Source organism: Chiroxiphia lanceolata, chromosome 21 (assembly GCF_009829145.1).
Source record: "Chiroxiphia lanceolata isolate bChiLan1 chromosome 21, bChiLan1.pri, whole genome shotgun sequence".
NCBI lineage: Eukaryota > Metazoa > Chordata > Aves > Passeriformes > Pipridae > Chiroxiphia > Chiroxiphia lanceolata.
Window position 1 is genome coordinate 5,151,426 of NC_045657.1, and position 13,855 is coordinate 5,165,280.

At 62.5% G+C, this 13,855-nt stretch overlaps 1 protein-coding gene across 1 annotated transcript in view; it reads right to left on the reverse strand.

Annotated features, from left to right (window-relative positions):
* Nucleotides 1-62: 62 nt before the first annotated feature.
* The window catches only part of HMCN2 (hemicentin 2), a 34,604-nt gene continuing 20,811 nt past the window's right edge, over nucleotides 63-13,855 (reverse strand). The window contains exons 40-79 of the mRNA XM_032708509.1: nucleotides 13,681-13,794; nucleotides 13,427-13,614; nucleotides 13,157-13,253; nucleotides 12,727-12,888; nucleotides 12,220-12,333; nucleotides 11,971-12,102; nucleotides 11,352-11,495; nucleotides 11,092-11,251; nucleotides 10,646-10,770; nucleotides 10,378-10,561; nucleotides 10,109-10,206; nucleotides 9,522-9,794; nucleotides 9,233-9,423; nucleotides 9,077-9,158; nucleotides 8,689-8,825; nucleotides 8,425-8,566; nucleotides 8,081-8,228; nucleotides 7,691-7,818; nucleotides 7,407-7,563; nucleotides 7,187-7,308; nucleotides 6,796-6,960; nucleotides 6,585-6,692; nucleotides 6,359-6,493; nucleotides 5,970-6,104; nucleotides 5,657-5,847; nucleotides 5,119-5,332; nucleotides 4,820-4,954; nucleotides 4,558-4,748; nucleotides 4,399-4,480; nucleotides 3,983-4,252; nucleotides 3,068-3,217; nucleotides 2,726-2,863; nucleotides 2,441-2,562; nucleotides 2,106-2,343; nucleotides 1,922-1,984; nucleotides 1,713-1,841; nucleotides 1,273-1,593; nucleotides 941-1,057; nucleotides 557-683; nucleotides 63-436 (exon numbers count right to left, since the gene is read on the reverse strand). Of these exons, the coding sequence (XP_032564400.1) occupies nucleotides 94-436; nucleotides 557-683; nucleotides 941-1,057; nucleotides 1,273-1,593; nucleotides 1,713-1,841; nucleotides 1,922-1,984; nucleotides 2,106-2,343; nucleotides 2,441-2,562; nucleotides 2,726-2,863; nucleotides 3,068-3,217; nucleotides 3,983-4,252; nucleotides 4,399-4,480; nucleotides 4,558-4,748; nucleotides 4,820-4,954; nucleotides 5,119-5,332; nucleotides 5,657-5,847; nucleotides 5,970-6,104; nucleotides 6,359-6,493; nucleotides 6,585-6,692; nucleotides 6,796-6,960; nucleotides 7,187-7,308; nucleotides 7,407-7,563; nucleotides 7,691-7,818; nucleotides 8,081-8,228; nucleotides 8,425-8,566; nucleotides 8,689-8,825; nucleotides 9,077-9,158; nucleotides 9,233-9,423; nucleotides 9,522-9,794; nucleotides 10,109-10,206; nucleotides 10,378-10,561; nucleotides 10,646-10,770; nucleotides 11,092-11,251; nucleotides 11,352-11,495; nucleotides 11,971-12,102; nucleotides 12,220-12,333; nucleotides 12,727-12,888; nucleotides 13,157-13,253; nucleotides 13,427-13,614; nucleotides 13,681-13,794 (6,272 nt within the window). The 3' untranslated portion in view covers nucleotides 63-93. The remainder of the gene's footprint in view (nucleotides 437-556; nucleotides 684-940; nucleotides 1,058-1,272; nucleotides 1,594-1,712; nucleotides 1,842-1,921; nucleotides 1,985-2,105; nucleotides 2,344-2,440; nucleotides 2,563-2,725; nucleotides 2,864-3,067; nucleotides 3,218-3,982; nucleotides 4,253-4,398; nucleotides 4,481-4,557; nucleotides 4,749-4,819; nucleotides 4,955-5,118; nucleotides 5,333-5,656; nucleotides 5,848-5,969; nucleotides 6,105-6,358; nucleotides 6,494-6,584; nucleotides 6,693-6,795; nucleotides 6,961-7,186; nucleotides 7,309-7,406; nucleotides 7,564-7,690; nucleotides 7,819-8,080; nucleotides 8,229-8,424; nucleotides 8,567-8,688; nucleotides 8,826-9,076; nucleotides 9,159-9,232; nucleotides 9,424-9,521; nucleotides 9,795-10,108; nucleotides 10,207-10,377; nucleotides 10,562-10,645; nucleotides 10,771-11,091; nucleotides 11,252-11,351; nucleotides 11,496-11,970; nucleotides 12,103-12,219; nucleotides 12,334-12,726; nucleotides 12,889-13,156; nucleotides 13,254-13,426; nucleotides 13,615-13,680; nucleotides 13,795-13,855) is intronic.

Genomic DNA, 13,855 nt, shown 5'->3' on the forward strand with positions numbered 1-13,855 from the left:
AAGCTCAGCGCTCCCTGAGCCACGTGCCCCACCCGTGCGGTGGGGAGGGACAGGAGGAGATATGACCTGTGCCCCTCCTGTCCCTTGGCTGTGTCAGTAGGGGTAGGGAGAGACGGAGATGAGGAGGAGGAAGATGCTGGGTGCCCTCTGCCCGCCCGGGGCCAGCGCCTGCACCTTGAGGCGGTGGGTGCCGGGGTCCCGCAGCGGGCGCAGGGTGGACACGATGCCGCGGCCCTGCTCGGTGCGGAGGGCGAAGGGGCTGCCGGGGTCCTGCTCCAGCAGGGTGAAAACGGGGCGGTGGCGGAGGGTGGAGCCCGGGGTGAGGTGCACCACGTCCCGGCGGGCAGCGATGCCGAGGGGCAGGGTGAGCAGCTCGTACCGCAGCGTGGGGGGTCCGGCCGGGCCGCAGGACGGGGCACAGCGACCCATGCACACCCTGCAGGGGAGATGGGGGAATGTGGGATGTGGGGGGTGTCAGAGAGCAGGCAGGACACCTGGGTCCACAGTGACACGAGGAGCATGGAATGAACACCCCGAGCCCCACAGCACGACTCACCCTGGGCTGGAGCCTCTCCGGTACCCGGCTGGGCATGGCACATCAACACACTGGGCACCTCCACGGGTGTTGAAGCACATCTGGCTCGAGCCACACTGGACTGTGCCCTCTGCACACTCATCCGTGTCTGCAGGAAGAGAGGGAACAAGTCTGAGGGTACTGGGTGGCCACAGCCGAGGTGGAGGTTCAAACCCTGACCCCCACACCTTCCCACCCCTTCCCCGGGCTCTCAGACACTGGGGCAGCAGGACAAAAACTCAGGTTCTGTGGGGTGCTGAGCCTGGAAACAACCCTCCCATAGAAGGAGAAAGGCTTGCAGCCCCAGAAAGATGACACCCAGGACACTATGGGTACAGGACATCCCCCTGGCACCCCCACACTGACCATGGCAGGTCTTCCCATTGGACAGCAGCTGGTAGCCAGGGGGGCACAGGCAGTGGTAGCTGCCCGGGCTGTTCCTGCACTCGTGCTGGCAGTGGTTCGACTGGCACTCATCGAGGTCTGTGGGGTGAGAGAGATGAAGGAGAAGCATCAGCCCCCTCTGTTGCCCACTGCCCTGGGGCAGTCTGACTCTCACCTCCCTTTCCCAGCACAGCCAAGACCACAGGCTGCAAACAAAGTGTGGGGGACAGAGCAGCAACGGACACAGGAGTTACTTTTTGGGGACAAAGCGGCCTCTGAACAATCCACAACACCCTTCCCTGACACACACTCACCAGTGCAGGTACCATTCCTCTTGACATAGCCTGTAGGGCAGGGGGGGCCCCAGGCACCCGTCCCTGTATCCTTGGCCACACGGCGCAGGGCGAGCTGGGTGTAAAAGGACCGTCCCCATGGGCGGCTCCTCGGCCCCAGCCAGTGCAGGGGGGTGTCCCGGGACGTGCTGCCCACTGTGTCCCCTCCATCCGTCCCTGCTGTGCCACACTGTCCACCCGGCAGCAGGGTCCTGCCAGGGGGGCACAGGCACTCGTAGGAGCCCCGAAGGTTCCGACACTCGAAGGCACACGGTGGGGGAAACTGCAGGCACTCATTGATGTCTGGAAGAGGAAAGAGATGAAGAGCTGCAGCTGGATGGGGAAATTGAGGCTGTAGCAGGGCAAGGGGGCGACCATGGCCCTGTGGCCAAGTATGTGACCCCTGAGAGCCCAGCTCGTACCCAGGCACGGCCAGCCAACGCCCAGCGTGCGGTAGCCGGGAGGGCAGGCGCAGCGGTAGCTCCCTGCAGTGTTCTGGCAGAGCTGGTTGTAGCGGCAGGCGTGGGACCCCTCGGTGCATTCATCAACATCTGGGCAGCAGAGAGAGGACAGGGAAGTGGCACCAGGTGCCCTTCGCCATCCTCATGCCCCCCTTGGGAAGGGTCCGTACCAACGCAGTACAGCTGTCCAGGGTCCAGGATGAATCCCAGTGGGCACTGGTCTCCATCAGCCCCTGGGATTGAGCAAAGAGAACGAGAAGGGACATATCACTGCAGGGACATGGTGTCTGCATCCTCACAGACACTCAGGGATCCCGGTGTCTCCATCCCCATCCTTAGGACTCCCCTTGTTACCTGCATCAAGCGAGGCACGGAGCTGGAAGTGGAGCTGCTCTGTGGCCGGGTCATAGGAGGCAGTGATGGCTCTGGCCCGGAGGTGCTGCACCCGGGGGTGCTGTGGGCCCACAGCAGGGTCGTACACAATGGTGTGATTGCAGCGGGCACGGAGGATGTGCCCATCCCGCAGGAAGCTCTGCACGGAGCCCCCAGACAGCTGCCCTGTGCCCGTCTGCACGTAGCGCTCGCTGAAGTCCTGGGGGGAGGCAGGGAGAGGGGTCAGGCCATGGACCATCCCCATGCTCCCAGCACAAGAGTCATGGTCCCACAGGGAGGACGGGCAGCACCGGCACCTGCAGCAGCACTGCGGCCTCACTGATGGTGTCTGGCACGGAGCCGCTGATCACACTGTCCAGCCGCAGAGCACCAGTGGCATCCACGCCCCGGGCGAGGTGGGTGACCCGCAGGAGCTCCCCTGCCAGGGGGGGAGCGGTGAGCAGCAGCCCATGGCACCCCCAAACACAGCTCCACCTCTGGCTGAGGAGCTCAGCCTGGAGACAGTGCTTGGGGAAATGGAGTCCGAGTTCCCCCAGGAGCTGACCAGGCTCCCCGTGCCTGGGGCTGCTGGAATCCCTAACCTGTGGCAAACTCCAGCTGTGATTCATGCTGGAAGGTTCCCTGGGTGAGCAGGAACCCACTTTGGGTCACCCCATCAGTGTGTGCCAAGGACCAGTAAATGGGGGCAATGATGGTGACCAGCATCCGCATCAGTGGTCCTGGAGATGGGAGAGAAAACATGTCACCAGGGAGCCAGCACCCTCCTGAGGGGGCACCCAGCCTGCCCCACTCCTCCATGCCCACATGGCACACATTTGGGTGCTGCTTTTGGGGGAAGAAGGAAATAAAAATCCTTCCCCCAGTTTTGACACCTGACACAGGTCAAAACCCTCCCAAGGGTGAGGGCAGAGGTGACCACTCACCTACAGTGGGTGGGATGCTCCCGATGCTGCTCCGGATGGTGGTGGTGCCAGACTGTGGGTCATCCAACATGCTGGCATCGAGGGGGGAGACACCAAGCTTGTGGGCATTGATGACACCAACCAGATGGCCCCGTACTTGGTGCAGCTCCCCTGGGGCAAAAGAGATGGGGTCAGGCAGCAGCACTGGGGCTGCGCTCCCATGGGAGAGCGGTGAGCTTCGCTGACTCTCCTCTCACTAAATTCCTTGTCAAAAAAATCTTGTTTTCTGGAGCTGAAAGCTGGAGCAAGGCAGGCAGTGTCCCTGCATGACTCCAAGAACAGTCCCCAGAGACCCCCTGGCTCCGGGCAGCAGTGCCACATTGACAAGGGATGCTGTGAGTGTGCCTGTGTCTTATCACACCAACACGCACTGACATCCCCAAACCCTGCTCTGTATCAACATCATGGTCCTGGCAGTGGCTCCAAGCTTTTATTTGCTTCTCCAGCATGCCTGGCAGCAAAATGCCAGCAGCCACACAGGGGCACACAGGGCAGCTAGAGTTTCCTCTATCCATCCAGGCTCTCTGCTACTGAGGGGCAGCAGGAGAGGATGTGCCTGTGCATTTAGAGAGCCCCTGGGAGATGGGAATTTAATCATGGGCAGCAAATGCAGGAAAGCTGAGGAGAGGCGAGTGTGGGTTGGCACATGGTTGCTGCTTGGGTGAGGGTCTGTTTGGGCTCAGACCTTCAGCTGAGCAGTGGAAGAGAGGAGAGGGCAAACCAGAGCATGAATCACAGGGTTTAGAGCAAGCCAGAAAAGGCAATATCCCTCCAAAGCACCATGCTGGAGGTCTTACCCCAGGGTGTAACAGTGCTGTGGGCAGCCCCAGCCTCCCGAGCCAGCCAGAAGCCCCCGAGGCCAGGGCAGACACTCACCTTGGACATCCAGGGAGCCGTGGGCGACGGCAGAACCCAGGGCATTGCGAGCGAGGCAGGAGTACCTGCCGGCATCACGGTGGGCAACAGCAGGCAGGAGCAGGGTGGCATTGGGCAGGACGCGGGCATGGGGACCCTCGGGAAGCGGCTCCCCATCCCGCTGCCACTCCACGGAGGGTGTGGGTTCCCCTGACACGATGCAGTGCAGCAGCACCTGCTGCCCAGCATGTGCTGTCACCACTCCTGGTGTCACCGCCACCACGGGGGCACCTGGGCAGGGAAAGGGATGCAGGCAGTGCTGCAGCACTCCAGCAGTTCTGGGACCGCTCCCCAGGGGTCAGGGATGGTTGAGGGGCTGAGGGGTGGCATGGTTTGCAGTCCCTTAAGAAGAGGGTGCAGAGGTGGGTAGCACTCACTCTGCAGGACCAGGGTAATGACCTTTGCCGCTGTGCCTGCACCATTCTCCGCCACACACCGGTAGTGCCCTGCATCAGTGCTCTAGCAGGACCAACAGCATTAGCACAGTGCCATGAAAGCTCCCCAAAATGCACCAGCACCCTGAAGGCCCCACTCACCCCCACGGCCTGGATGGCCAGGGAGCCGTTCTGCAGCTGGCTCAGGCGCCCACTGGCCACCACCGGCACCCCGTCCTTGCTCCAGCGGATGAGGGGCTCAGGGTGACCCTGAGCATCGCAGTCGAGGAGGGCATCACCTCCTGGGTGCTCCACCTGGTACGTGCTGGTGTCCCCCTGTATGATGGGTGCCTCTGGGAAAGGGAGAGAGGGGTGGCAGAGGAGGGGGCTGGCTGGGCACCCCAGTTTCCCTGCCAGCACCTACCTCTGACGGAGACAAAGGCGGTGGCCCTGATGGCACCGGCGCTGTTCTCGGCATGGCACACGTAGGTCCCGCTGTCAGCACGGGTGGCTGCCTCCCGCCGCAGGGTGCTCCTGCCACTCTGCCCCGACACACCATCTGCAGGGTGCAAACCCCCAAAAAATTGTAGTTGGGGACCAGCTGGTTACAACCCCACACAGCCAGACACACTGGCACCTCAGGGGCCCTGAAAGGTGGAACAAGGACTAGGATGGCACCAGGATCATGTCCTCCCCCAAGCACAGCACCCTCTGCCCACGTACCAGTGATGAGCTGCCCGTTGACCGTCCAGGAGAGGCGGGGCTGGGGGCTGCCCACAGCGGCACACACCAGGTCCAGCCTCTCACCCCATTTCAGGGTGATGTCTGTGGGCAGGAGGGTGAAGGTGGGCAGGGTGTGGATGAAGAGGGAGAGCTGTCGGACTGCCCTCCCAGCCGAGTTCACTGCAATGCAGGAGTAGCTCCCAGCATCCCCTTCCTGCATGGGGAAAGAGGAGGATGAGAAGGATCAGCTTGAGTCTGCGGTCCAGGTGCAGCCCTGGCTCACTGAGCTACAGCTCTGCTGGTTGTTGTGCACCTAAAAAGCCACGGCTTGGCCACAACCATTTTTTTCCAGCCCACATTAGCAAACCCACACTGCCCTGAATCTCCAGCCTCTGTGTCAAAGGACTGCACAGGGCTCTCTCTACCAAATACATTTTGGTAGACATATCCCAGGCTTGCTTTTCAGCAGCAAAAGACACTTGTTCCTCAGCTCTCTGACTTGACAGCTGGCTCAGTGGCAGGAGGGGACAGTGCTCACCTGGACATCCCGGAGCAGCAGCTCCCCGGAGGGCAGGACAGTGGCCTTCCCCCCACCACCCCACACCAGGGCTCCCTCCCGGCTCCAGGACACACGAGGCTCAGGGACACCACGGGCAGCACAGGGCAGCAGCACCTCCAGCCCCTCCACGACAACCAGCTCCAGTGGGCCGGCCGCGATGACGGGGGGCACTGGATGGAGCGGGAGGGAAGGGACTTGCTCACACCTCAACAGCCACATTTTGGTGTGAGGTGCTGGGGCAGGGGCTGAGCAGAGGAGGGGACAAGCACTGGGGCCCCGATTGCTGCTGTACCTTGCACGATCAGCCTGGTCCTCCCCGCAGCGGTGCCCGAGGGGTTGCGAGCCACGCACAGGTAGGTGCCTGCATCCTCTGGGGCTGCTCGGAGGAGACGCAGCCGCCCACTGGGGAGCACCTTCAGGCCAGGCCCTGTGGGGAAGGGCAGGAATGAAGGGCAGGATAGGGACTGCTTCCCCCACAGAAGTGCATCTTCCCAAGGAGTCTCCATGGAAGAGCTCCAGCAGCCAACACACCCACCCTGGGCAGCAGATGGGAGCCAGGAGAACCCACACACAGTGACACCCCCCACCCCGCTAGAATGCCTACAACCCCCCCAGCACCCAAATATTCCCCCAGGAAAAGGCTGTGTGGGCTCTGCTATCCTCCAGCAGGCTCCTGCTCACCTCCAGCGATGCCAACACCATCCTTCTGCCAGGTGACCTCTGGCTTGGGGACACCCCTGGCCTCACAGGACAGCACCACGCTGCTGTTGACCATCACCATCACCATGCCGGGCAGGGGCTTCAAAGTAGGGGGCTCTGCAAGTAGCAGGGAAATGCTGCCCACCAGGGCTACCCTGGGCAGAGAGTGCAGAACCCCCAGAAGTGGGACCCCTGGAGCTGTGCATACCATGCACCGTGAGCCAGAGATGCTTTCGGGCTGTGCCGGCAGCGCTCCGAGCCGTGCAGGTGTAGCGGCCGGTGTGTGCAGGCAGCGCCTGCCTGATCTCCAGGGCTCCTGGAAGACAGTGGGCAGAGGGGAGGCAGCAGGAGGGCTGGCAGGGACCCGCTGTCCCACTGGGGCTGTGCTGCCCCGTGCCCATGCTGCCCTATGCCCATACCTCTGGGTAGGACGCGGTAGCCCCCTCCTCTGCTGCCCAGCTGAGCCCCGTCCTTGCTCCATGACACCGTGGGCCGGGGCACACCAAAGGTGTAGCAGGTGAGGACCACAGGGGACAGCCGGGTGACAACCACATCCGTGAGGCCATCAGCGATGGTGGGGAGCACTGGAGAGGGGAAGGAGGGAGGGAGGTGAGCAGGGATGCACGGCAAATGCTGAAGGGGATTCTGTCCCTGTGCACATGGACACAGCTATTTCCTCTCTTGCCTGCCCAGTCCTTGAGAGGGAATCCAACCCCAGGGGGGGCTGCAGCACACCCACATCATGCCCGAGGTGGTGACAAATCCTGGGAAAACCCCTCTCAGCAAGACCCCCAGCCCTCAGAATCTCACCGTGGACAGACACAAGGAAGACCTTGCGTGCCTCTCCGGCAGCGTTGGTGGCGATGCACTCAAACCTCCCCTCATCCTGGGGACCAGGGCTGGTGATGAGCAGAGATCCTGAGGACTGCAAACTGCAGGCAGAGCACACAGAGTCACCTCTGTCCCATGGGGAGAGATGTAAACCCCACCTTACAGAGGGACCCTTCGGTGGGCGAGGTGCCCAGTGTACCTGTAGGCACCAGGTGGGTGGTGTGGGTTCAGGGGGCGACCGTCCTTCTCCCACCTGATGTGGGGCTCGGGGGACCCCCAGGAGTCACAGCCCAGTGTGGCTGGCTGCTGAGCCAGCAGGGTGAGGTTGGAGGGCCCAGGGGCGATGGCGGGAGGGACTGCAGGAGGGCATGGTGGTGATGAGCAGAGGACAGCAGCACATCATTGCACTGATGAGAGCAGCCCAGCAGTGGTGGGTTTCAAGGGGGTGAGCCCAGGAGGGATCCATCTGGCTCTTCAGCTTACCCAGGACATGGAGGTTCATGTCTCGGCGGTCAGAGCCAGCAGGGCTGGATGCCATGCAGAGGTAATAGCCTGCATCCTGGACCTGGACGGGGTTGATTTGCAGGGAACCTCCTGGCAGGAGCTGCAGCCTGAGGAGGGAGAGCAAGGGAGCCCCGTGGGGGCTCTGCATGGCTGGGCTGCACCACACAGTGACCAGCGATGGGAAGGTGACAAGTGCCACTGCAGTCATATGCAACTCGTGCCCAGTGAGCTGGTGTGGGGACAGAGCACAGCTCTTCACAGCGTGGCAGTGCTGCCTCTGCTCCAGGTGCACCAAATCACATACTGATGTGGACAGTGGCACTATCTGAGTGCCAGCTCTTGGTGCCACCAACCTGCAGAGCCTCATACCTGTCACTCCCAGGAAGGGGCAGGAGCTGGCCGTCCTTCCGCCACGTCACCCGGGGCACGGGCCACCCCTCTGCCTGGCACAGCAGCACAGCTGAGCTGTTCAGCAGTGCTCTCACCTCCTCAGGGCCTGGCTGGATCTCTGGGGCCACTGTGGCAGCACCACAGAAAGTGGGGGACAGGGCTCAGGGATGGAGGATGCCAGCCCAGAGCAGCACTGGAGGCTGGGCATAGTCCAGCCCCATCATCCAACCGCGAGACACCCCATGATATTCCACATCCCTGATTAAACAGGGAAGGAGCTGGCACTCAGGGCCAGCTGAGGCCAGTGGAAGGGCAGCACTCACCGTGGACCTGCACCCGGAGGCGCAGGCTGGTGTCCCCCAGGGCATTGGTGGCCCTGCAGCTGTACTCCCCACCGTCCACTGCCCGCACAGCCTGGATCTGCAGGAAGCGTCCCTCGGCCAGGACCTGCCTGTGGGAATCCTCCTAAACCCCCAGCAGCTCCTATCAGCAGCTCTCCCTGCACCAGCCCCTGCCAGCCCCTCGGAGCTGGTGCAGGTTCATCCCAGTCCCTGCCCATGCACCATCCCTGGTCCTGTCACAGGTACCTGCACTGGGGAGCCCTCCCGATGCCACTCGATGTGGGGGGGTGGCTCAGCATCCTCTGGGCACTCCAGGATGAGCTGCCCCCCTGCTGCAGCCGTGATGATGGGGATCTCCCCAACACCCTCAGTGCTGGGTGGTGCTGTAGGACACGCATCAGGGAGTCAGAGGATGTGCCACATGTGTTGGACACCTCCATACTTGTCCCTGTAAGTCATGCACAGGCCCCTACTCTGCGGGACCATCATCCTGTGCTCCAGACCCTTCTTTGGAGGTTTTTTACAGCCCCCACCAATCCCAAAGAGGAATGCAGGGATGCTGCAGCTCTCTGGTCCCCCAGAGCTTGGACCATCCTGCAGCACCCTCCTCACTGCACTGCTGGGGCCACACTACCTTGGATGCTGACGTGGAAGCTCCTGCTGTCCTCCCCAGCAGGGCTAGTGGCCAGGCAGGTGTACAAGCCAGAGTCAGCCACCTACACAGCCAGGAGAGGGAAAAATTGAGGCACAAAAGAAAATGCAGACGGGGAGAAGAAAGAGGAGCTCCTACCTCAGTGCTCTCCACACGGAGGGTGCTCTCATTCCCCGACGTGAGCCAGGGCCCTGCCAGCAGCTGTCCGTCCTTCTCCCAGGTGACAGTGGGCATGGGGACACCCGTCACCACACACGTCAGCTCCAGTGGACTGCCCACAGTGATGGACATCTCAGTGGGGTGGGATGCAGCCTCGACACGGGGTGGCTCTGCAAGGCACATGGCAAGGCAGGAGGACTCATCCCCTCATTGCTCCCAAAATATTGGCTAAGCTGCCCTTCCCAAGTCCCGGGGGGATGACACGCACCCATCACCAGGAGGCGGAAGGCTTTGCTGGCCTCCCCCACCTCGTTCACCACCAGGCAGGAGTACACCCCTGTGTCAGATGGCCCCACGCCTGCCAGGCTCAGCCGTGGGCCACCAGGCACCTGGTCTCTGTGCTGCCCCAGGGGCTCTCCATCCTTCAGCCAGGTCACTGCTGGTGCTGGGGACCCGGTGGCTTCGCAGGAGAAAGTGACATCAGAGCCCTCGGCCACCATCTGCTCCTCTCTGCTCTCAGGGCTCTCCAGGACAGGGGGCACTGGTGAGGGAAGGATTTCCTTTAGGGGGGGCTGTGGGAGTAAAGTTGGATCCCCAGGCACTGGGGATGGGTTTGGCAGTTCCCTGGTGTCCTGTGAGCACCCAAAGGTTGCTCAGCCTCCCTGCAGGGTGTTCTGGGACTGCTTTCAGGCTGGTCCTGCCTTGCTCCATCCCCTCCAAGCCCAGGCCAGCAGCTAAGGGGTGGCTCAGGACCGTGTTTGGGAACGGACTACAATGCACAACATGTGCTCTGCCAGCAAAATCAGTGCCTGGGTGCCCCCCACTCTGCTCTCCCCAAGCCCATCTGTCCCATACCTTGTATCTCCAGGATGAAGCTGCGCTCGGCCACCCCTGCCCGGCTGGAGACGACGCAGGTGTAGAGCCCAGCGTCAGAGACCTGTGCCTGGAAGATCCTAGACCATGGAGTGGGGCACAGGGGTGGGGAGGAGACATCAGCTCTGGGTGACCCCCTACTCCCCAAGGTCTCCACGCTGACACTCAGCCACCTCGGAGGGCAGCCACAGCCATCCCCGCACGCAGCCCCAAAGCCTGCGGCTGAGCATCACTCCAGGGTCACTTCTCACCGGAGGACGTGCCCGGCCGACAGCAGGGTGACGCGAGGGGACAGGCGGAGGGGCAGCCCGTCCTTCAGCCAGCTCACGTGCAGTGGAGGGGACCCCCGTGCCCAGCACTCCACTGTCACCGCTGCGGACAGGACTCCACGGACCTCCTCCGGGTCATCGGCACCTCTCTCGATGGTGGGAGGGACTGGGCGGGGGGGACAGAGGGGATGATGGGGCTGTCGGGGGCGGGTTGCCCCGGCACTGCCCCGCGGGTCCCAGCCTTGCTCACCCAGCACGCTCAGCGTGTGCAGCCGCGTGTCCTCGCCCGCGCTGTTTCGGGCCAGGCACGTGTACGCCCCCGAGTCGGCAGCTTGGAGCCCCTCAAGGAGCAGGGAGCTGCCATCCGGGGACATCCTGTGTGGGAAGGACAGGGCAGTGACCTGTGTGCCCATCCCTAACGTGCCCGCGGGGCAGAGGTGCTCTGTGCTTGGTTGCAGCCCAGGCATCAACTGGGACCATGCCAGGGTGACAGTGACCATCCTGGACACCCACGATGGTGTTGTCTCAGCGGCTCTCAGCAAAGAGCTGGCATGAGCGTGTCCCAAATCAAGCAATGGGAAGAAGCAGCAGAGCTCAGCCTGCCTTGCCTGACAACTTTGCACGTGGGGAAACTGAGGCACGGACAGGGCTGTGCCGTGGTCAGCTCCTGGGGTGGTCCCCCCCTCCCAAACTCACCGGGCGTGTGAGGGGGGCTGCAGCTCCAGGGGTTGCCCATCCTTCAGCCAGGAGATCTGGGGGATGGGCTGCCCCTGGGCCCGGCACTCCAGCCTGACCCCGCTGCCCTCCAGCACACTGTGCTCACCGGGGACCCCTGCACTGATGATCTGGGGGGCCACTGCACCGAGAAGAGAGGGATGCTGAGGGAGAGGAGGGGGAGGAAGGCTCCTCTCCAAAGGAGAGCCCACGGACACTCAGCTGCCTCGGGGAAGCCCTACCTCGCACCAGCACCACAAAGTCCTTGCGTGTCTCAGCCCCTGGACCCCAGGCCAGGCAGGTGTATCGACCCTGGTGGAAGGGCTGGAGGGGGCTGAGCTGGAGCTGGGCCCCCCCAGACACCAAGCCCTGCTCTGGGCTGCTCTCTGCAAGGAGACAGGTGAAGAGGGCTGAGCACTGCTCCTCCACTGAGCCATTCCCTGGCTCATTGTTGTGCTACCCTCTTCCCACCCCCGGGATCCAGGTCTGGGGACACTGTTAAAGCACAGCAGAGACTTTGCAGTGTGCACTGCTGGAACTTTACAGGAGAAAGAGCCACTGGTTTTGAGGCAAACCCTTGTCCCAGCAGGTACCCCAAGGGCTGGTACCCAGAGAGCTCATGCCCACATCCCCCTCCATCAAGGTTCATATCCACACCCCATTGCTTCAAGCCTCAGGAATGAATCTGAGGTCTCCTAAAAGCCATCAGGGAAAACACCAACTCCTTCATACTCTGCCCCCTCCCTATGAGCTCCTGAGGGTCTCTTGCAGCAGGGTTGGAAGTGGGGAAACTGAGGCAGGACTGTTTCAGGGGAACAGGCTGGGGACGGCAGCCCAGCACGGTGTGCCCTGCACACATACCCAGGGGGTTCCCATCCTTCAGCCAGGTGACAGTGGGCACAGCCACCCCGGTGACTTGGCAGGTCAGGACGAGGGGGGTCCCCACATCAGCTTCAAGTGTCTCCTGCTGCAGGTCCTGGATGCCTGGGGGCTCTGAGACGGAGGAGCAGGGATGGGGGTGTGAGCAGGAGCACGCAGACCAGGGTTTACTCCTGGTTCCTTGGTGTGTGCTCTGAGAGGCAGAGCTCCCAGCTGAGCCCTCACACTCACCATGGACGTTGAGGATGAAGCGCTTCTCATCCTGGCCAGCCACGTTCAGTGCCACACACGTGTATGTGCCTGAGCTGGAAAGCTGCAGGGCATGGATCTGCAGCACCCGTGAGTCTGGAAGAAGTCAAAAGCAGGGAGTCAGGTCAGGTTGGAGCAGGACCAGGTCTGGGCCACCCCACCAGCAAACTGACTGGGCTCCCAGCAGCTGGCCAAGCTCCATGTAAGAGGAGTCTGGCCATCAAAGTCTTTCTTTCAGGTCTGAGGCTTCACTGTGCACAGAAAGAAAGGGAGCTGAGCTCCTGGGGGGTGGCAACACAGAGTTTTCAGGACGCAGCCTTTGGAGCCCAGAGGAGATAATTTGGCAGCATGTGGTTACCGTGTGGTACAGCCAAAATCTGAGCTCGAGTCCCACAGGCAGCACTCAGGAAGGGGGGTTAGGGAAGTTAGAGCCCAAGGCTGTGCCAAGCCCCAGGGCACAGGTTATCAACCTTGCTCATCCCACCGTACCTGGGCTGACGGTCACCCCCTCACTGAGCCACAGGACGTGTCCATCCTTGTACCAGGTGATCTCTGCAGCCGGGTGGGATCGGACATCGCACACCAGTGAGACGCTGCCATTGACGATGCCATCGATGCTTTCGGGGTTTGTGTCCACAATCCAGAGAGCTTCTGCTCCAGCGCATCCCAAAAGACAGTGCCACAGGGGAACCATCACCACAGAGGCTGAGTTCTCCCCAGGAGGACACATGCACAGAGCGTCTCTCGCCTGCTCCCAGCACGTGGCATCTTGACCTCCGTGCACAGGGTGAGCGTGATAGGCACGAGGGGACAGAGGCAGCCATGCAGTTCCAGAGCCACAGGAGATTTCAACTGGTGGAGGAGGAGGAGGAGCCAGAGGGGGGTAAATCAATGACCCAGAGAAGGGGAGATGCCTTACCCTGCACAGTGAGGGCGAAGTACTTCTCAGCTGACCCAGCCGGGTTCTCAGCCACACACGTGTATCTGCCAGTGTCACCCACCTCTACTGCAGCCACCTGCAAAGGGGGAGCCCCCACACTGAGGGCTGCCCTGACCTAGGGAGCTGTTGGGTCTCCCATGGGGACCAAGCTCCTGGTGAGACCAGGGCAGCCTCTTCTGGGAGGAAAAAGTGCCCCATCCCCTCATGTGTCCCTCCCTGGCACAGCCACCTGCCTAAGGGGACACCAACCTGAAGGACTGTGCCACCCTCCAGGATCTGGTGCCGTGGGCCAGTCACAATGGGGACATCATTCCAGAGCCAGGACACTGCGGGCTCCGGGTGCCCGGTAGCTTCACACTTGAAGCGGATGGTGCCATTGACGGTGGCCGCCACCTCCTCGGGCAGATCCTCTGTGCCACCCCGGATGGCCGGGGCAGCTGGAAGCAGGCGGTTATGGGGCTGCTGTGTGCCTCCATCTGATATCCCCCCGGCCCTGTACTCACTCAGCACCTCCAGCTCGTAGTGCAGGCGGTCCCGTCCCGCGGCGTTGGCCGCCTCGCAGGTGTACGTGCCTGCGTCCTCCTCCCGCACCGCCGGCAGCTGCAGCACCCGACCCCCTGCAGCACAGGGACAGGGGCACATCCGTGGGCTGTCCCCTCCAACTGCTCCATGCACAGA